At 36.4% G+C, this 21,653-nt stretch overlaps 2 protein-coding genes across 2 annotated transcripts in view; one reads left to right on the forward strand and one right to left on the reverse strand.

Moving 5' to 3' along the window:
• The window catches only part of USP47 (ubiquitin specific peptidase 47), a 35,416-nt gene extending 25,480 nt beyond the window's left edge, over positions 1-9,936 (forward strand). Inside the window, 6 exon segments of the mRNA XM_032188876.1 lie at positions 667-782; positions 1,844-1,962; positions 3,703-3,833; positions 5,626-5,673; positions 5,753-5,883; positions 6,882-9,936. Of these exon segments, the coding sequence (XP_032044767.1) occupies positions 667-782; positions 1,844-1,962; positions 3,703-3,833; positions 5,626-5,673; positions 5,753-5,883; positions 6,882-7,056 (720 nt within the window). The 3' untranslated portion in view covers positions 7,057-9,936.
• Positions 9,937-11,055: 1,119 nt separating this feature from the next.
• DKK3 (dickkopf WNT signaling pathway inhibitor 3) overlaps positions 11,056-21,653 on the reverse strand; it is a 28,521-nt gene continuing 17,923 nt past the window's right edge. Inside the window, exons 4-7 of the mRNA XM_032188572.1 lie at positions 17,128-17,220; positions 15,290-15,434; positions 12,700-12,856; positions 11,056-11,414 (exon numbers count right to left, since the gene is read on the reverse strand). Coding sequence (XP_032044463.1) covers positions 11,171-11,414; positions 12,700-12,856; positions 15,290-15,434; positions 17,128-17,220 — 639 coding nt within the window. The 3' untranslated portion in view covers positions 11,056-11,170. The remainder of the gene's footprint in view (positions 11,415-12,699; positions 12,857-15,289; positions 15,435-17,127; positions 17,221-21,653) is intronic.

Below are 21,653 nucleotides of genomic sequence, written 5' to 3' on the forward strand. Positions count from 1 at the left end.
TTGGTAGATGTGGTAGGTTAGCTAGATACTCCTCTTTCTGTATAAGACAATCCTGAAGGAGTGCTGGAAACAATATTGTTTCTCTTGTCATAACGCAGCTCACTTGTAGCATCTTTTGGGACATGAAAAGTATAGAAGTTGATTTTACTCTACTGCAGTCTTCAACTTATTGAGCCCTTAAATTCTGATTTTACAGTTTGGATAAAACTAAAAATTATAGATTAGTAAATCATAAGAGACTGAATCTGTACTGGTAATAGCAGGCAATAAGAGTAATTTAAAAATTATTTCCGATCATGGTGTTCTGGTCTATCTTACCAATGAAACCCAAGAAAGTGGCATATTTATTACCATAAATCTGCTCATTTGAAAATCTAAAAGTTCTTTTCAAATTGTTTAAAATGTTAATATAATGGTAGCAATTAGTAATTCAGAGACCAGACACTACTTCTGCAGTGGCTTGCCTTCGGATTTTGACTGTCAAAACATGGTTGATACACAATTTGATCCTAATTTTAATCAGACTACCTTGTTTACAAAAAGGCATTGTAATGATCATTTAGCTAGGTAAATGGGACTGGTTTCAAAACATGATCAGAAGGCAAATTTATGTATTTTTTTTTCCTCTTCTAATAAATTCTTTAATCATTTGCTATTTGTTTATAGCCATGCAAGTTTCTTCTAGATGCGGTTTTTGCTAAAGGAATGACTGTCCGACAGTCAAAAGAGGAGCTGCTTCCTCAGCTTCGAGAACAGTGTGGCCTGGACTTAACAATTGACAGGTAAAGAGACTGCAGTCAGGGTTGAAGTTAATTGATTAAATATAACTTTAAAGTTTATTTCTTCTCTGGTGAGAGAGAGGATATTAGGAAAGGAGCAGAAGCAAGTTACTATGGTATTTGGATCTGTGAATTGCAAGCATCAATTTAGCAATTCTTGGTTTTCATCTCATGTAGAACGAGGTTGAACTCATTTTGAGGTCTTGATTCCACGTACTCCTTGCTGTCAATTTCAAGTTATGTCGCATGTACTGTGTATTACCTGACATGCTGTATTAATTGGAATTAAGAAAAACTTGTGAAAGCAGTAGGATCTGGTAGGCAAGCTGGTGGGGCCTTAACATATGCGTGAAGTCAGGCTGCAGTGAACCCTGGATGACAAAGTGGTCCTTTCCTGCTGAGATAACAAATAGAAGCCTAGATGTGGACCAGGTATTTCTCCTTACCACACCATGACTTGGCCAAAGGATTTTTGTCTGCCATGCCAGAGTTATGTTGTCTAATGCCCTATAATTATAGGGCACGTGACAAAATATGACCACTTCTGTGCAGGAAAATCACTGCAATTAACTTTTTACTTTGTTTAATCTCATTTTAGTTATGTCATTATTTACCAGTATTCAAAGCTTATTTATTTTAGCTTGTGACTGTATTGATGCAGTAGAACTAAGTACATAAACCAGATACCAGTGCTCTTACCCTCCTCCTCTCCACTTCTTCCACAATCACATCCAAAAAAAAAAAAAAAAAGGCAGGGATAACTGTAGGAAGCCTTTGGGAATATTCTGCTTATGCTGCATGAGAAACTGTTATCTTCTTCCAGGTGGTCCTTATATATTTCTTGCACTGAACAAGCATATACGGGTTTGTTTTCTTTGGTTGATGCAGCACTACCAGCCAATGGTGATACCTTGCTGTCAGGATTATTTCAGAATGTTAAAATCTTACCTGATAAACCTAGTCAAAAAAATAATAATAATAAAAATCAAGTTTTAATTCTGTGGCAGTGCAAAGTGGTTTTGAGCAGATAAAAATTTACTATTTTCTCCTTCATTTATTTGCAGGTTTCGTCTACGAAAGAAAACCTGGAAGAACCCAGGCACTGTGTTTCTGGATTATCATATCTATGAAGAAGATATCAATATTTCAAGCAATTGGGAGGTCTTTCTAGAAATACTTGATGGTAATAATTATATACTATGAAGCGGAAAGTAAAGATCACGTTAGAGTTTTCTTTTTACGTAGAGAATATTGGAAAATATGCTTCCTTTTCTCCATATTTTTAAGTCAAATAATACTGAAATTGTAATAGCAGTTCATTAGGAAATAAAAAAAAAAAGAAGCAAAAGAACTCAAAATAAAAGCTTAGCATGAAGTTATGGGGGTTGTGTAAGTGTAGTTTTCCTTTGGCTGTGATGCACTGAAGGTCTAACAATGTTATCTTATGTAGTTGTTTGGAAACTTGTGGACATACTGTAACACAGTATGCAGTATTGTGTTTTCATTGCACTTAAAGGTAGCTGTATGTTTGCCTATACCTTATGCTTTTATTTGTATTTAATTTTTGAACTATTATTGGTGACATTTGTAAATGTGTGCATGTACGTATATAAATTCTATAAGGCAGCACAATTGTTCAGTAATTTATTTTTCAGACAAAAGTGGAATAAAAACACGTCTTCTGTTATAAATTGATAACTTTTTGAACAAACATCACTCATCAAAATAATTTTGGACTTAAATTTTAGAGAGCAGATTTTCTTTAACATTTGCTTAAATATTACTAAAAATACAGCATTTATGTTACCTTTGTATATACCCTTAAATTTTGGATTCTGTATGCAAAAGCATAATTTAAGGGGAAAAAAATAGGCCAACCTGTTTTCCCTTTTACATGTCTGTTGAGGGATAGATGTGGAACGTGTATTCCATTTGCTCAGAAACTTTCACAAGCATACCTGCCTTAAGGAAGTCTAATAGAACTGTTATTCCAGTGCCATAAGCTTTTTTGGACAGCTATAGTCAGTCATGGTATTGTACATCTTTAAGAAAATTGTGTCAAATCAAATATAAGAAATTGAAATGAACGTGGGAGGTTCAACTGTCCTGTAGATTATTCCTAGGGAAATATCTATCCGCTCACACCTGAATTAAAATTTCAGTTTAATTTTTTATTAGTTTCAGGTTAATTGTTCTGCTCTTTGCGTGGTGAGTTGGGTCTTGAGGTAATTACTTTTTAGCCTAGTGCAACTCACTTAGTTCACAGAATATTATAGTTAATATTATTTTATAGACTACAGGGCTTCCAAGTATTCTGTAGTATTTTGTGTAACTAAGGCTTTCCGAACAGCATGCTACTTTGATCTAGTTGTAGAAAATTCAGCTGTATCCCGCTGTTTTCTATAATTTGTATAATCTAGAAGTGAAATGTGGAAAGTTTTTATTGTGATAAAGAAAAGTGAAGCACTTGAATAAATACCAGATTTCAGAGGAAAGTCATGCAAATGTCTGGAGGTCAGCCTCTGGTTGGACGGTTAGCTATTTTCTGTGTAACAAAGTGGGTGCAATAGAGTGCATCCTGAAGAGGAATAAATGACATTATTCAAGAGATGGTGCTTATGAAAAAATCTTTGAAATGAGGAGATAACAGTGAATAGTATAATGAATTCCTGGTCCTTCCTCCCAGTTCTCTCCAACCTCTTTTTGGTAGGCTTCTTTCAACATACTTGGATGGGTTATTTAATATTTAATGGATATGTATGTGTGTGTGTGTGTATATATATATATATATGTATATATGTAGTGCAGTCTTCCGTATTTGAATATGCCTATACTCCCCTTATATATATATAAGGGGAAAACCCTTAATTTTAAATAAGCTATTTTGTGATGTTAATATAATATATTTCTTTCTCTTTCTTAGGAGTAGAAAAGATGAAATCCATGTCACAGCTTGCAGTTTTATCAAGACGATGGAGACCATCAGAGATGAAACTAGATTCTTTCCAGGAAGTCGTGCTAGAAAGTAGCAGTGTTGAGGAATTGAAAGAGAAGGTAAAATGTCTAACACGATGCAAGTTTATTGTGATTTCTGAAAGCCTTTTTGATGTCTTCTGTTGGGAAGCACAGAAGTATCATAGCTACATAAACTTGTTCCTTGGTTGTTGTATTATTTTTTTTTCAGGAACTGAGAATGTCCATTTCTGTCAGCAAAAACATATGAATCAGCACCTTTACTACTTAGTTTCATGTAATAGGCATTTGTCAGAGTATTCAGGTGAACACATGCAAAAAAAAGTCATATCTTGAACTTTAGGAAGCATAATATTGAACTCAACCTCTGTCTCATCCTTGAAAAACATATGAAAGAAAAATTAAACTATTGTCATCCTGTTTTTTTCCAAGCTATTCCAAAGTTATTCCAAAATACTAAACCTTTGTGCCTCATCATATTTGAATTTGACCTGTTGTTCAGAGACAGTGTAATTGTAGCAGGTAAATTGAACTATATTTGAATTACAAATAAATATGGGTTTAGTATGCGTTTTTCTCTTAAGATCAGAACCTTCTAATAGGCAAGCAGATGTGCTATGCTAGCAGAGTATCTCATTGAGAATTTTTATTAGTCTAGTTTGTTGCAGGCTTCTTAAAAATGGTTGTTTATACGTAGTGATACCAAGATGAAAGAAACCCACCGTGGATGGTGATGACAGCAGAAATCCTATTCATCATTTATAAGATAGGGGTTTGTATATATGCTGGGAAAAGGAACATCATTCAGCTTTTGTCTTCATTTTTAGCAGAAGTGAGAGTTGGCTTTTCCTTTCTTGCAGGGAGCAACTTTAAAGCCTCTTGGAAGGAATACTGCTAATTTTTGCTCACATCAGTAATTTGAATTTGACACATCTGTGGTAACAGTCAGCTCTCTCCATTCAGCCAAATTCTGTTAGCAGAGTAAGGCTAATGTGTTTCAGGATTTTTTCTATATTTTGTTAGTATTTTTTTATTTAGCCTAGTTTCCTAAGGAAAGGGGAGTTGGAAAATTTTACTGGCTGTTAGTCTTTTTTCATTGATTTCATGATGAGAACGAACACATCTGTTTTGACAGCAGAGTTTATGGAGGCAAGAATCTTAGAAAGGAGATCCACAAATTTTGGGGGACTAAGAAGCCAAGGATAAAAATCTATCTAATTTAGCGTGTGCATTGCCATGGGCACAAGACTGCGGCCTGTACTTCAGTTAAGGGCCAGGCAGCGATAAGCCTGTGTGCATCATGCAACTGCTCAGCAAAGGTGACATCACTGCAGCCACTTGAGGCAGAGCTGTGTGATCCTGTGGAGGGTACTAGGGCAGGGCAGTAGGAGGGGGAGACAGGAGGGATGATGCACCCTGTGCACTCAGAGATGCATGCAGGGAGGAGAGCAGTTAAAAGTGCTTGTTGGGTAAGGGGTGGGTGGGTATCATGGTAGGGAGTGCAGGTGTATGTAGATGGAATTTAGGCATACAAATTTTGAATTCACTTGCTTTCAGATCCACCTGATTGTAGTAGCTTTCTGTGGATACAGTGAAACTGACAAAGACCTAGACCTGGGTATAGAGGTTTAAAGTGAGGCAGCTGGTCACTTTGTATCATGGAACTTGGATGTTATTGTTTCTATTTTAATTTTTGTCACCTCCCTGTAAAGAGACAAACTTGATGAAACTCTGTCACAGCAAGTGTCACTTGTGTGACATTGTAATTTGAAAAATACCTACTTCTAGATTTGACAGGTCTATTGACTTAATGTAGATTTGGCTAACACTGATTTCGAATAATAAATCAATCTTTTTTTTTTCCACTTCACAGCTGAGTGAAGTAAGTGGAATACCCTTGGAGAATATAGAGTTTGCAAAGGTAAGTATTTTTTTTAACACTTTATTGGCGTGAATGTGTGACTGTATATTTTACTCAGTAAAAAATTGCTTCTTCTCAGGGTAGAGGAACGTTTCCTTGTGACATTTCCATACTAGAGATTCACCAGGATTTGGACTGGAATCCTAAAGTATCAACATTGAATGTCTGGCCTCTGTACATTTGTGATGATGGTGCAGTAATATTTTATAGGTATGTATTTTATTACAGTATAATAATGCAAAAAATCCGTTTAAGATTTGAGAGGTGATGTAATCAATAGAAGCTTAAAAATATCCTTCCTTTTTCTTGAAGGAAAAATGCTTCTGGTAGATGGTTGAAACCATTGAACTGGAATATGTATGCGTCTCTATTTCCTACAAAACCAGATATCAACTGTTTTAAGAAAACAAACACTGTTCCCTTTTACTCACTTCTTCCTCACAAATCATTGAAAATAATACAGAATACAAAAGATAGTTGCTATGCTTGAGTGTGTATCTGGATTTAATCTCTTGAAGTGGAACCATATCCTTACTGGAGTCTGAGAGTCATGATAAGCATTAGAGAGCAACAAATTTATGTTCTGTGTATGTGAAATCAGCGTGGTTTCTTTAGAAAAGAGGCTACCAGGATTAAAAATTTTAACATGAAAAACATTAATTAGCTGACAGTAGTAGCCCAGAGGCAGTTTTTGAAGACCAAGAGCTTTAATATTGTAATTTCTGCTAGACTTGGAGAGTGACAGTGGAATGTAATTAATATGTTCCTTCTACAGTACTACTCATAACGTGAATTTGAGGAAACGCTGGTTGATAACATACTGGCCTTAGTGAAGGAAATTGGGAGAATAGCTGGTAGTTTCTAGTAATGGCTGGCTGACATGCTGCTTCTACTGCTGGGGCTGTGACAGGATAAAGAACAGTCACTTGTAGTTGTTTACAAAGAATAGGAGTAATCAGGTAGATTGAACAAAGGCTTGTTTCTTGCTGCTTTCTGTTGAGTATGCTGTCAGTTAAAATACTGAATGTTGCTGTTAGAAAAGCAGTTTTGGATTAATGTTAGTCAATGGAGAAGAGGAAAAGTATTTGCATGGAATATTACGCTTAGTTTTGTTACTTTACTAGGCTGCTCTAACAGGAGAGAAAATACAGAAATCTGATTGTCATTGTATTAAATTTAACAGCTTTTTAACGTATTTTTATTTTTAGGGATAAAACTGAAGAATTAATGGAATTAACAGATGAACAGAGAAATGAACTGATGAAAAAAGAAAGCAGCAGGCTCCAGAAAACTGGACACCGCGTAACCTACTCTCCTCGTAAAGAGAAAGCACTAAAAATATATCTGGATGGAGCACCAAATAAAGATTTGACTCAAGACTGATACTCGCTATAGCATTTTCCCTGGGGAATTTTTTTGTTCAAAATAAGAAGGTTCACTACTACTGTGTAGTGCCATTACGGCAGGACACTCATTAGGTGTAAAGCGCTGACACCAGCACTGATTGGGCTGTGTTACCAATCAGAAGTGCAGTGCCCTGTTGGGTCACTGTTTGACTTGGAATCATGTTGTGCACTATAGTCAAATGTACTGTAAAGCTAAAAGGGATGTGCAAATAAAAGATTAGAACTAAAAAGTGGGTGGGGAGGGAAATGAGTGGAAATTCTTTTTGAGGACAGTGTGCACATAGTAGCTAGTGAAACTAGCCTCAAACAGGCTACTCATAGCTTAATAATAAAAGCTGTGCAAAGGCCATGAAAGAATCCTTTTGTTTGTTTCACTGATACACACATTACCTCATCAGACAGTCTGAAGTAAATGTTAACACATTGGTTATGGAAAAGCAGCAAAAAAGGGTTTAAAAATGTAATGGAAGTGCTACAAGTGTACAAGTCTTGAGAATGTTTTCCCATAAAACGGGTGGTCTGAGAGGTCTGTAGAAAGCTGCCAGCCAGGGTTATTTTGTTTTTGCAGAAATGCTGTTGAAAGGTAAACTTGGTTTTTAACAGGTTACAGAAGCCCGATGAGCAGCTCTATTATATTGCATCCAATGTGTAAATAAAACTTGCCCTATCCATTTAACAGAACTGCAGTTCAGCTATTTACCATGGTATTTCTTTTCACATATCAACATTCATTGTGTACATTTGAAAGTGTAGTTACCTATTTAAATTTGTATTCCTTTTGTTTGATAATGCTGGGTACTTTAGGGTTATATTCCCCTTGTTAATGAAGTTTTTTGTTTTGTTCAGCTACTCTTTTGTACATTTTGTTTTTGAGACTATTACAAGTTCACATCTTCTCCACCTGCTGAAAGTCATCTTAATTTTTCCTGGAGTTGATTCCATAGCTATTCATAGTCAAATATGGGGGCAATCTCTAACACCTCAACATATAAACTTGGTATTTCAGGTTGTGGTGCAAAGACTTATGCAGTCAACATGATTTCATCGCAAAGCCTAGGAACAGCATTTTTTTGCTTTGGTCCATAAAGATCAATAGAGAACAATTCTCCTTAGTTTTTGAAAAAACACCTAATTTATAACAATCAAAAGATTTTGGTAAACTTTTTCATGCCAGATGCTGTTTACAACAATGAACATGCCAATAAAACATTTGTTCATTCTGTTGCATTTTAATCATTAAATGTTGTGGTTTTTATTTGAAAAATGGCAGTTATTTCATGGAAATAGGCTTTTCCAAGGCAATTCCAGAATTTTAAGTCTGTATATTTGTGTATATATGTGGACATGCCATGCACAGAGTATTATGGGAATTATTTTGTAGCCTGTCTGCTGTTCCCCCGGATTTATATACGCACTGCATTTTTTTCAGTTGTTTTCTTTTCAGAATTTAATTCCATACCAGTGAAACTGCTAGGCTTGGGATATGATTGGCAGCTAAGTTTTGGTCCAGAGAGGAAAAAAAAAGAGTCTGAAGAACGGAACTTCTGATTTTCTGCTTGCTGATACACAGTAACCTAAAAAGCCTGAGGAATCAAACAGCCTGAGAGCCAGGCACTGCTGCACAGAGGAATTCCCTCGTTCTTCCTTTTCTGTTTAAGCTGTGACACTTCATGTCCCACACAAATGAGATGGAAGCAGAAGGAAACATGGTGTGAGTACCACCCAGTAGGTAGAATAGCTTCATTGAACTGCCACTTATGTGTGTATAGGCTGCTGAGGAATCCTAGAGTTGCTGGAAGAGGTAGAAGTAGTAGTAACTAAAGAATACCAAAAAATTGCTTCATCTTTAGCCCCTTTTTAGGAAACTTTAGTTAAACACCTTTTTAAATAAATTTTAACCCTGTAAGTCTTGATTGAAATCTGGACAGAGGACAGAGAGGCATCTTTATAATGATTACCTCTCCAGTGGTACAGTTCCTTCTATGTATTTGTATTGGAATATATTCTGGGTTATCTGGGGAGATACTTAGCAGCATCAGCTTTACATTCTGATAATTATGAATTTGTGCATTTAAAAGAAATGAAAATCCCTTGAGTTTCTAATTAGTAAGATTTCTGCAGAGTTAATCTGATTTCTGATAAAGTCAGGGACTGAGGCATCAGGAAACTTGAAGGGACTATAATGGTATCCTTATATAGGGTAGTATTTATGGACAGTCCTTGCTTTCTTGAAGTACTGTTTTTAACAGTAAAATCGCAATGAAATTTAATGCCTTCTGATTGTATAGAAGGGTTGTCTCTAAAGCACTGGAATTTTGCTTGGGATAGAAGGAAAGGTAAATTCATGGTACCATGTCAGAGAACATGTGTATGTGTTGGATTGAGACTTGGTGGTAGGAAAGAATCCTTAAACTAAAAGCCAGGCTGTTCTGATGAAATAACCTTCTTGTTCATAATGATAATTGTTCACATTAATTCTGCCACACAAGGAATTTATTGAAAAGCTTTCACAGACCTGAAGTGGTGAAAGACTTGAAGGCTAGTAGTGCAGTCTGCAACTCTTTTCGTGAAGTTATTGATGCTCAGCAGTTCAGATTAGACTTAAGCAGCAGGGGATGGTATTTGGGAAGAAGCTCCATGAAAAATTATTTGTCTGGAGCCTCATGACATCTTTCAACATATCCAATAATAGTGAAATCTGTACATCCAAAAATCATTAATGGTGTAAAAGCCATCATAGCAAATGGCTGAGATAGCTGGGAGCCAGGGCGTTTGATGGATTTGATTTTGCTCTTAGCTTGATACTGATTTCTTAAATCAATGACCTGTCAACATGGTAATGATGATATTCATATTTTGTTACACACAGATTGTAATACCTATGAAGTGTATTAAAAGCATGAAACACTTTAAGAATCTTCTCTGAATGTAGATAGTCAAGTGGGAGAAGTATAAATCTCTGAACATGAACAAGAAGCAATCTAGGTTGACTCACTGCTCAGAGTAATCAGTTTGTTTGCTGCCTTTTTCTCTCAAGAAGACTAAGTGAAAACAGAGTGCAGTTTACAGAACCCTCAATTGATCTTACGCAAGAAGGTGTGTTTGTAGCGCAGAGAGCTGCCATACATGGCACTGCATTTAGCTCTAACTTAGGAATAGCCTTGTAACTACAGCTGAGCTATTCTTCTATATATTGATATTTATATATTTAGTGTACAATGGGAATCTATATTCCTTGTATTCAGCCCATTTAGCTGTTTGTTCTGCAATTTTAAATAATAGATTTTGCCCTTGAGAGATAAAGCCCTGGGCAGTCAAGTTTAAAGCTTCTATACAGAAAGCAATTTGTTCTTGTATGCATTTTTCCGTATAAGCGTGCACTTATATGCAGACTTTTTCTAATGCAGTGGGGTCATACTTCCCTATGTAAGTAAAAAACTCAAGGGATATACTCTGTAGCTATGGAACACCATTTCTCAGTCATACTGAAGTTTGCTACAGAACAGATAACTTCCATTGTACACAGCTGAAAACATGTAGGTATATTCATCTAAAAAGGTAAGCAGCCTTTCTTTCCATCCTTCCTCCCAAGATGTGTGTGGTGGTGGTGGGGAATATAAAATCTGTATGTTGCAGCTTCACCTATCACATTTCCTACAGAAAAAAAAAAAAAAAAAAAAAAAAAAAAACAACACTGAAACAGCATAAAATAGATGTTCTTGTTCCAGAAAAATAATTCCAAATATATGTGCAGGAAATACTCAAAGGTAGCTTGTAAAGTCCCTATTAATTTAAGATTATGTATGTTTGTTTGTGTCTTTTAGTGAGTACAAGTTCTGATATATTTATTTCTACTGTACTAGGGAAAAGTACTAATCCAAAAGAAACACTGATACCTTATTTGTCTTTGGAAGGTTTGGTCCAAAGATGGAATTAATTGAACAAGAATTTGTACATGCGGGTTTGCACAGAAAAAGATGCTTAATGAAGATGATGTTTATTGCACTTCTATCCAGCAGTATGTATTGTTCATATAAGCAAGACACTAGACAAAAAAAAATTCTAGAAATAACTAAACTGGAGTTTGGACTTTATATCTCATCTCCCAGAAATGGGTCATGAGCTGAGTCAGGCTCAGACTTCAAACCCACTTGGTCCTCCAGACTTTCTAATTCTTTACGTACTTCCTGAATGACACTGCTCTCTTCATAATCAGATAGAATATCTCTGGGTATCAAACTCAGAAATGGCATCTCATCCATGATCGAGGGATCTTCTTTTTCATTGTTTCTGGTTTCATTGGAGGACAGTTCACACACAGGTGTAGTACTGTGGCTGTTGAAAAAAAGAAAAATACCTGGTCATACAGTACATTTTTCATGTTATTTTTGTTAGTTCCTTATTAAGATTTTTCTTTTTCTCCACACATGAAAGCATGCTAGGTGCATAAGTTCATTGGGTGCTAGGTGCATAAATTCATCTATGGTGGGTCTGACAATTTTATAATCTGATTATTTTAACTCTTCAGTTTAACAGCTGGAGAGTTAAAATGAGATTTCTACATACAGTTGGAGCCAAATTCTTAACAGCATATGTTTGATATTGGGACACAAGATGGCAGTGGACTGCAGCACAATCTGTCCCTTCTGCCACAAGCAATCTTGACTAATCCTTTCTGTTAGTCATAATACCAAGTTAAGATTCTGTACCTTAAAAGGTATGCAAAAAAAGTCAGTGTTTGTCATTGAAGTAGAACGAACTGGGCACAGAAGGAGAGAGACTTTAATCTACATATAATTTACATCTCTATCACAGCTTAGCTGTCTTATTAGAAGTTAAAGCAATGAAAATAACAGTGGAGTAACAAACTTGGGGAGTTTATTACACAGGTACCACACAGGTGTTCCAAGAATGCTTGTAGTGCAAAACTGAAGAGATCTCACTTTTTCCTAATGGAACTGTTAATAATGCAAATAACTGTTCTTTTAAAGAATGATTAAAGCCATGACATATTAATGTTTTAGCTTCTAGCAGAAAAATATGGGGTCAATCTGCTGAATGTTCCATGAAACTCACAATAATACTGAAAAGGTCTGTTACAGTATGAAGTGTCTTAAGTCTGAACAGCAAATCTTAAGTAGGGAAACTGGTTTCTCTGGCTAGTTTGAAACTGAAGGAAAATATAAGCAAAGCTACCTGTTTTTGCTACATTAGAAATGACCTGTAAAGCTAATCATTAGTACAGAAACATGCCTGTTCATACCTGCTGCATGTTTCTGTTATGTAAGCAAACAAAACATTGAACAGAAGCCCAATCTACCAGAAAATTGGTGGACAAGAGCTGTACAATGGAGAATGAAATCAGAATGTTGCTTCTAAACAGCTGTTACTACTACTTTGATTAAAAAGCAGTACCAGCCTGATACAAACTTCATACATACTAGAAATAAGGCTTTGCCAAACTCAATTAGGCACATGTGTGTGGGAAAAAGCAGTAAGTTTGAGAAAATTTCAAAGCTACTGATGAGAAAAGCCATCAAAACTCTGTGAAAGAATCTGCAAGTTTTATATCTTAAAGAAAACTATATAAGCAATTTTCTGGCTCAGTTTTGATCTTTACCTGTGAGATTGGCAGACCAAGCCACTTGCACACGGACACTGCTCAAGTACTCCATCAGGTTCTAGTTCCCAGGTGATCAGGTTGAGAAGTCTGTTTGAAGGATCATGGCAAGGTTCACCTTCTTGAGGTAATGGAGTGCACACAGGAAATAGCAGTTCTGCATGCCAGAGTACATTAATTTTATGAGAAGTCATTAACTGTCAGCTAAACTGAGATGACTTAGTATGTATGTCCATATACAAGAAATAAAAAAGATGGGCTTGTTTTTTAAGTCCCCTTATATATTAGGGAGCCATAACTTAATGTTCTTTCCACTAGGTGGGAGTAAGACGCTTTGTTTATGCTTAATGAGTAAGATCCATTCCTGCCTCATCACAAAGAGACTACTGTCAATACAGTGGTACCATACAACTCCTTCCACTGGAGATTTCAAATACTATTCTAAACCCAAGGCAACTACTGACATTACAGTGAATCCTTTGCAATGCATACTGTTTAAAATCTGAACGTAGAAATCTCTATGGCAGAACTATTTATTTTTTTCTCAGAGGTTTCAAATGCAATTGTTCAGACTAAAGCAGGCAGGTTACAAAACCTACAACTCAGCCATTTAATTTGTTATAAGAATTCTACAGTAAGTAGGGGCTTGGCATCCTTCTTTTCTGTACATTTCAACCTGTATAAGGAATTATATAGAATAACACATGGTTTTGGGTTTCCTGATGCTACTAACTTAGTGTCTATTTTGAATTCTGCTCTCCCAGATGTTCCTTTCAAATCTCTGTTTTCTGGTCTTCATTCACCTCACTTTTTGTGGTATGGTACAATAAAATGGGGGAGCTCTGAATTTTTCTGTAATGAGTCATCAATATATGTATACATGCAAAATATATACACGCTTCTAATGTGTATGATTCATTGGTTGCTAATTCCAAAACAGATTCTATCTTGAATAGTGAATGTTCCATGGCTTACTACAGTTTTTAAATAATAATAATAAAAAAAAAAGTAGATACAGTCCAGTCTGTATTAGGACAACCTTCTCCAATGTTTTACTGATGGAGAAAGGCCTTCAGGTTAGGCCTTACTTCCACTCACACCTAACCTGAGAACCTAAAGAACTGCTGAAGCAGGCAACTGTAAAGAAGAAAAATTATTTGCTGTTAATTGACAATTCTGATAAGTTTTAATGATTGTGATCCATTAAGTTTAGTCAATCTTCTTACCTATTGTGTTGTTCCTTCCTGAGTTACATGTTTGTACTGAATTTCATTTCAAGCCAAGCAGTAACTTATACTCAAAATTACTGTGAACGTATATAATAATCATGAAGACATCTTGTTCAAATTCCATAGGAGATCAGAACTACAACAGCCATTATTACCTTCACAATAGCCAAGCCTAGTACTAAAGACACTAATGGATGTGTATTCCTGATTTACTCAACTTTACAACACCAGCAGAGGTTTGAAGACCTATATGAGGAAAGTAATAGGCATTTATAGAAGTGGTCTTTGTCTCATTTCAGGATCAGAATTTACAGAGAAATCTCTAGTAAAGCTTAGCAAAACATAGATGTGTTAAGAAGGTACCTCATGAAGGGGAAAATAAGCCGCAACTGCTCTAAACAAAGCTTGCTGAAAGCAAACTAATTTAACTTGGAAGGTCTGTGCTGTAATGCTCTGAATTAACAAGGAAAAGCTGAACAGACCTACTTGCCTTTAGATTTGGTGCTTGAAATGAGCTTTTTCCTTCTGAAGTGCCCTTCCAGCCTGATCCACTAGCAAGCTGAGGGTGGGACAGGCACCCCAACTATTGGTGAATGGACAAAGTCATCTGCTGCTCATAGCAAGAACTAGAAAAACAGCAATATAGAAAAGTATCTATGTGGAGTGCTAAGAGGGTTAGACTTGTATTCTGTTACTACTAAATTATGGTGAACTAGTGTAAAAGCTGTGAAGAACCAGTGGGTAGTAAACAGTAACAAGCTGGACCCTGACCAGGCAGGATTTAGGATTGATATCAGGTCTGGTATCTTTTTCTCATATCTTGTTCTCCTCTCCTTCCTTTCCCTTGTAAATCAAGTTTCATGTTCCAATGTGGACTGACAGCATAGTCTGGAACATTGTTCCATTTGTCTGTCCAGTCAGTATTGCATAGAGCGCAGTACCCTGAGACGCCTCATATAAAACTCTCAAGTATGAAGACTATCTGTAGCCTGACGCTGATGGTCTACTAATTTAACACATTTTAAATTCTGTTTTTACTATGCTGAATGAAAATTTGACATAGATCTCTGCTTCTTTTAAATGATACTTTTAAGACATCAGATTTTTGTGCTACTTGTTCTGTTCTTCTCTCTAATGTACAGTGTGCTTTTCTTTTGCTGTTGTGCACTCCTATCAGGCTGTTTCTCACTCCTAATTCTATTAAAGCTTTTCTAATGAAGTTAACACAGTGCATGCCCCAGGCTAAGGCATAATGACCTACTGGTTCCATAGAGGTCTATCTGCTTCACCTGAGCAAAAGAGCTAAATATTAACACTCCTGTATTATGAAATTAATAGGATAAAAAGCAAAACCACTGTACCTTTCTGAAAAGCACAGCACATTCCTGGGTTGCAGTCTTGTTGGTTCTCACAAATGGTGCCGTTTTCTCCTTTTGAGGTGGCTTTCTTGCACTCGCCCCAAACACAAAGCTGGTCTCCACAGCATTCAACATCCCGTGAGCAATGCTTGCAAATGGAAAAAACATGTGACAGCTGTCGCTCTAGTACTAATTGCCTGTATCAGTAGACAGCTAAACGTGGATTTAGACCTTGTTCTTTAAGGCAGCTGCATGGATGTGGCTTAAATAATGTAACATTTCTATTGTTTAAACAGAATTGCTTAGGTTCTCAACTTCTAGCATACACCAAAGTATTTACTGGACAGGCACATCTACAGTAGAATAATGGCACCCCTTCTATACTATTATTCTTTCAATCTTACAAAATCTAAATTGTTTTTTAGCTCTTATATGAAAATTAGTCAGCAGCCAGACATCCTGCAGTGTAATGTGTACTTCAGGGCAGTCTTTTGCAATCAAGGAGAAAAAATAAATGAAACATTATCAATGGAAACCATTTCTGATTTTTCCGATGTTAAATGCAGTCCATAATTTACAATTTGTTAAGAAGGATTGCTTTCAAAGAGCAAAGCAAAACAAAATCTTAAACTCCAATTTTTAGTTGTAATAAGAATCAGATTTCATTTGTAACCAAGATACAAAAAAAATCTCTGGAAAAAAATCAGAAAATCAGAAGTGTAAATCTCTACCTGAGGATAGCTTTGTATGACAACTGTCCCTGTGTTTCAGCTAATACACACAGCTAATAAATCAACCCAGCGAAAGCACTGTGACTTTTTTTTTTTTTTTTTTTTTTTTTTTTTTGTCAGTGTAAAGCCCTTTCTGGGCACCCATACAAAATCAATTTCTTTCACAGTGGATCCCACAGGAGGTACTTAACACTGGGTAAGTAGTAGGTCTACACTGCTAATTATAAAGACAAATATCTTGTAATTGTGAGGGGTCTAGGTCAGGAAGTTGATCCAGCCACCTTCACTTTCACACTTCACAGTCAGTTCACTTCACTGAACTCACTGTGCAACAGGAATGTAGCCATGACCAAATTTTTATTTTTTTTCTATGAATGCTCTACTGAACACTGTATGGAGAAATAGGGCTTTTAGGTTTCAGTTACATTCCAATTGATTTTTAATGACTCCATGTTAACAAGAAAAATGATCCGTTTTAACACTTTCTAAAGTATGAATGAGCTTTCCTAATGACAAAAGATTGATAATTCAGGACTTCCATTCAATCTACTAAAGTCAATACAGCTTCCTGAAATTATCGAGAATTTAAAGCATTTAAATCATTTACATCGTTTCAGGAAAAGATGTTAATCGTATCGATTACAGGATTTTACTGCAATGCCAGGATTTTTCAACTTAATGGCCTGTAAATGCTTTGAACAACAACTGTTTCACAAGAGGCCATCAGCAGAATGTAGGTGAAAAGGGACAGCTAGATGAAGGCCGTTTTCAGCTGATTGCTCTTAAATTGTTTTTTCACTGCGAAGAAGCCTGAGCTTTTCAAGTACCTGTCACCTACACAAGATAACCTAAGCATAACTATTGCCAAAAACACTTCTGTTATCTCAAAAGACAGGAATTTACTGCTTCCTAAGGTTCACATATTCAAATAATGTAACCTTATACCTTAGTTGTGATAACAGGCAGGGGAAAAAAATGCTATGTATCTACTAATACACAAAGCTGTGCATCTTCTTAGGTAATGATTTTAATTTATTTACGTTAACACCAAGAATTTACATAGTAAGTGTTTAAAGACTACATAAAATCACGAATCACTTCAGAACTTACTTTATGTTGGGTTTTACAGAGCTGACACTTGTATTCAAAAGTGGAGAACTGGCAATATTTCCCTGTTTCACAGTCTTCATCAATGATACACTCCTATAAATAAATAAATAAATAAAAAGTGTAGTTTGCCACTATGATGGAAATCCATACTTCTCCTTGAAACACCAGAAAGAAGGTCTTGATTGATTGTATCTCTTATTTGGGACTCAAGGGAAAAAAGCTCTCTTAGTTTTTTCACACAACCACAGTTTTGTAATAGAACGATGTGGCTGCAAACAATTAGGTGGCTTCACATCTCCTGTAAATATTAATACCAACAACCTTGAGAAAATGAATTCTCTTTGTTCTGCTCTCTTGAGGAAAAACAAGCAACCTGAAGACACTTCCGTTAAAGCTATTTTACTTGTATTAGAGTTCAATCACAATTGACTTATTTGCTGTTTTTTAGAATGGGACAAGACTGAAAGAAAGAGTCTACGATACAGGAGCTGCAGCAGCCAAGAGCATCTTTATGCTCTGTGGGAGATCATTCTGGAACAGCTTTCTTAATCCCAGGCCAGGTAGCTTTATGCTGTCCTCCTTCCTCCTCCCCAGCAACATCAGTGCTGACCTCCAAAACTCAGCAGCTTGGCCAGCTTCCTCAAGCAAGCAATGACAGCCCAAAGGGAGATGGTTCCCTAATGCATCAGCCTTTGCTACTCAGCTAAGGTGTTCCAACAGGCTTCAGGCTAGCAAGTTGCTTGGGCATGCTTTTCAAGCCTGGTAGCGTTTTATGGCCTTAGCAAAACTGTTCCTGTGAGAGGGACACCTGAGTTCCCATCTCAATCACAGACTCCAACTGATGTTTCTTTGCCCAGAGGTCCCACCAGCACCGAGGTAGAGATTGCTTGCTTTTTGTTCGTGCTGCACAGGGCTAACATACAAATACTGACCAGAAATTCTTTGCCAGGGATTTTTATTTGGGGGGTGAGCATAATTAAAGTACAAAACAACTCTGCACGCTGTTTAGATATGGCATTGAGGAAGAATCTGCAATACAGAGAGTCAGTGTATAGTTTGTGTAACCCTGAAGTTTCTGGTTCACAGGGAGGACATCTTTTTTCTTCACATCTAACGATTACCTCTCAAAAAAACAAGTGATTAATCCTATTCTAAAATTGTCTTCTCCAGGTAACTATCAAGCCAACAAAAGAATAAATCTTAGCACTATTCCTGTCTAAGTCACTTTTATTTCATCACTGGTTTGTACCATCACAAGGCTGATGCTATCTTTGTGTTAGTCAGTACACAATAAGGAATTAAAAATCCCTGAATTCTCTGAAGAAAGAACTTGACTGCTCCTTGGTAGATACTAATCTCACTTCTTGGTGCAGCCTAACTGTCATTTATGCAATCTTTATTGAAAGTTTTTACCAAGTTTTTTTTGTTTGTTTGTTTTGTTTTTTGTTTTTTTTTTTTGATGATTTTCCCCAAACTGACTTTTTCCATGCCATCCCAGCTGGGTTTTGTTTCTGTATGATCAGCTGGGCTGAAAATTAACTCATCAAGAAGTTTAAATGAAGCTCTTAAATTGCTATAATCACTGAAAGACAAAGCAGCTATACTGTCTTCAGGTCTCCATATTTAACATTATAAAAGCTTCTTGTGTGGTATGAGACAAGGCTGCTCTGCATGAAGAGCAGTTCTTTGTTTAAGTTAACCATTTTGGCCATCTGAGATGTTTTCAAAGAGTTTGATTATCCAGGACATAGAACAGAAGCCAAAGCCTGATTCTTTTCAAGTCAGTGAAGTTATATGTGGGTTATGTGTTTATAATTAAGCAGTCCTTTCAGCTATTTTAGGAGATGATCATTGTTGGGTCTAGGCCGTTATCTATTGTCATAATGCTTTTGCAGCTTCATTATCCCGTATATGTTCTTCTTGTTTGCTTTTGTGCTGCTACATAATCAGGTGGGTCAAAATGCAAGTGTTCTACAGTACCTTTGAGTTTTTGTGGTTTCAAGTTAGTAGTTAGCCACTTCTCCTTAGCCGCCATGCTCTTTCTGGCCAAGTTTCTACCCATAGCTTTGTCAGCTTCTTTTATAAACCATATTTTTTTCTTTTATAAACCATATTCTTGTATAAACCATATTTCGAATAAGCTATACTGTTTCATTCCTGTTCCATCCACTTTCAGGCAAATAGCCAGGTCTCAGTGTAGTCAGTTTTTCCAATTGTCTCTTTCCACAGAGGAGAAATCTTGCCATAATCATTTTTAAGCTCGTGGAATAACCCTCTCTCTAGCTCTAAAACCACCTAACATCTAAGTTGCAATTCTCCAGTCACCGGTTTCTCTTGCACTAATGAGTCCCCTGCCTTTCCCCTCTTATTGAATTGTGTCCCACCAATTAAGACCCCAAGTATTATGAGGTTTTCAGCTGGGGAAAAAAAAGTTCTTTTACAGTTCTCTTTCCTGGCATGGAATAAACTTCTTTTCATAAGCTTTCTTAAAGCTGTGAAATTTTGTGCCATGCTCCAAACCAGTCAATGTTTATAATCCACAGTCAATGCAAAACCCAATAATTCTTACACATGCAGATGCATGACCATTTCTCCTTTTTTTTTCTTTTTTCTTTTTTTTTTTTTTTCTTTCTTTCTTTCTTTCCAGACCTTTTCTAACCAGGCTACCTTGAGACACAACACTTGCTAAACAAGGAACAAAACTAAGCATCTTCATCAGCTGCAATGGATTCTGAACAATCCATATTCTTTGTGGGATCCTGTAAAGTATGTTATTTTTCAGAATGCTTTGTTTTTGCAGGGTCAACGGTGTGTAAACTGGGGAGAGGCAGTGCAGGCTTCTGACATGCCCGCATAATTTTACCTGGCAGCTAAGAAATACACTGTTTGAGAAGTGCTAAAGAATAATACAGAGCAAAAGCAGGACTGCCTGTTTATTAATGAGTATACTAGGACCCACACACAATAGAAAGCATGATGGAGATGAGTGTAGTACCTGTAAGCACATACTTCACATCCTGTAGACTTTTATTATAATATTGTACCCTACAGTGAATATCCTGCAACACGTGAAAGTGATTTGGGGGTTGAAATTTGTTCCAAAACCCTTGAGGGAAAAAAAAAAAATAAAGAGGCAAGAACAAAATATTGGAATTTGTGGAAAAGATTCTCTGTAGTTTGAGTTAGGCTATTAAAACAACTACTGCTGAAACTTCAGTTTTGTTGTCTTTGGCACATTATGCCAAAGTTGTAATTTGCTTTCTTAAGGAATGATTACGCGCCTTATGTGAGATTAAAAAAATGACTGACAGTACTGATGGTTAAGTATGCTTCTAACAAAACTACCAGAAATCTGAAACAGATGTCTGTGTGAGACAGCTTAAGAATGTTCAAGTAAGACATGGTGTAAGCATTAACAGGTTTTGACAAGGGTACTTTCCTTCTGTTTGAATGTTTATATGTGTGTGAAAAGGCACAGAACTAAAATGTTTTCTTTCAGTGTGATACAACGACCTTTACACTTCACCAGTAACAAGCCTTTGAACTAGAAGGCACTATGGGCTATTCTGACAGACTGTCCTTGACTGGTGAGTGTAGACAACTACAGTGTGGATCCTGTTATCTTCGGCTCATGTAACGCACTAAGGATAAAGAGGGAGAAGCAAAGAGCGTCCCATTCGAAATTACAAAAGCAGAACTAAGCAGAATGGGTTAATCTACTTTCTTGAAGAAACTTTTCATTTGCAGTGTTCTTCTGGTTTCTGTACCTCACTATGGTAATAACCTTAACATTCCCTTTTGCTGGTTATATATTACGTACTGAAATCATGTTCATTTCACTCCCTTCTTTTTTCCCCCTTAGCTCCTAATTAACTGCATGTATTTAACACCCTAAGTGTAGTCAAGAAAATACGCTCAAGACTATTTTTATATTGTGTGACTTTCAAAATAGAACCATTGATTTTAAATAAAATGGTGACATTTAGCTGGTCTATTCCCTTTTCCCACTCATCCTCCCTCCCACGTTCTAAAAGATAATTTTAAACCAAATTCTCTCTTCACTCCTCTCGTATCTTCAAATTATATTTGTCTGGGACAGCCAAATGACTGCCTGGCGTGGGCTATCCTTTCCTTCCAGGCTCTTTACACCTTAGCTTAGAACCCAAGAAAGCAGAGAAAGGAGCAAAGTTATCATTCCTATCCTTCTATGGCTTTCAGGTTCACAAGCCATAAAGTGACGAGACAAAATTCACTGACGTCAGAGAGGTAATGAAGTTTTGCCAGGAGATACACAACAAAGGAAGCAATGCTAAAAAGATGGTGTGGCAATTAGAAAATGACTCCAACAGATGACAAAAGCTGCTGAGTAGTAAGCAAAAAAAGAAAAAAGAAAAAAAAAAAAAAGAAAAAAGAAAAAAAGTTCTGTATCCTATGTGCATTACACATATTAGAAAAATGATAGAAGTACACAGAATGCAATACCATCCTATGGAAACTACTACCAGTCTGAATTGCGGTAGTGTTCC

This window comes from Aythya fuligula, chromosome 5, assembly GCF_009819795.1.
Source record: "Aythya fuligula isolate bAytFul2 chromosome 5, bAytFul2.pri, whole genome shotgun sequence".
Lineage (NCBI taxonomy): Eukaryota > Metazoa > Chordata > Aves > Anseriformes > Anatidae > Aythya > Aythya fuligula.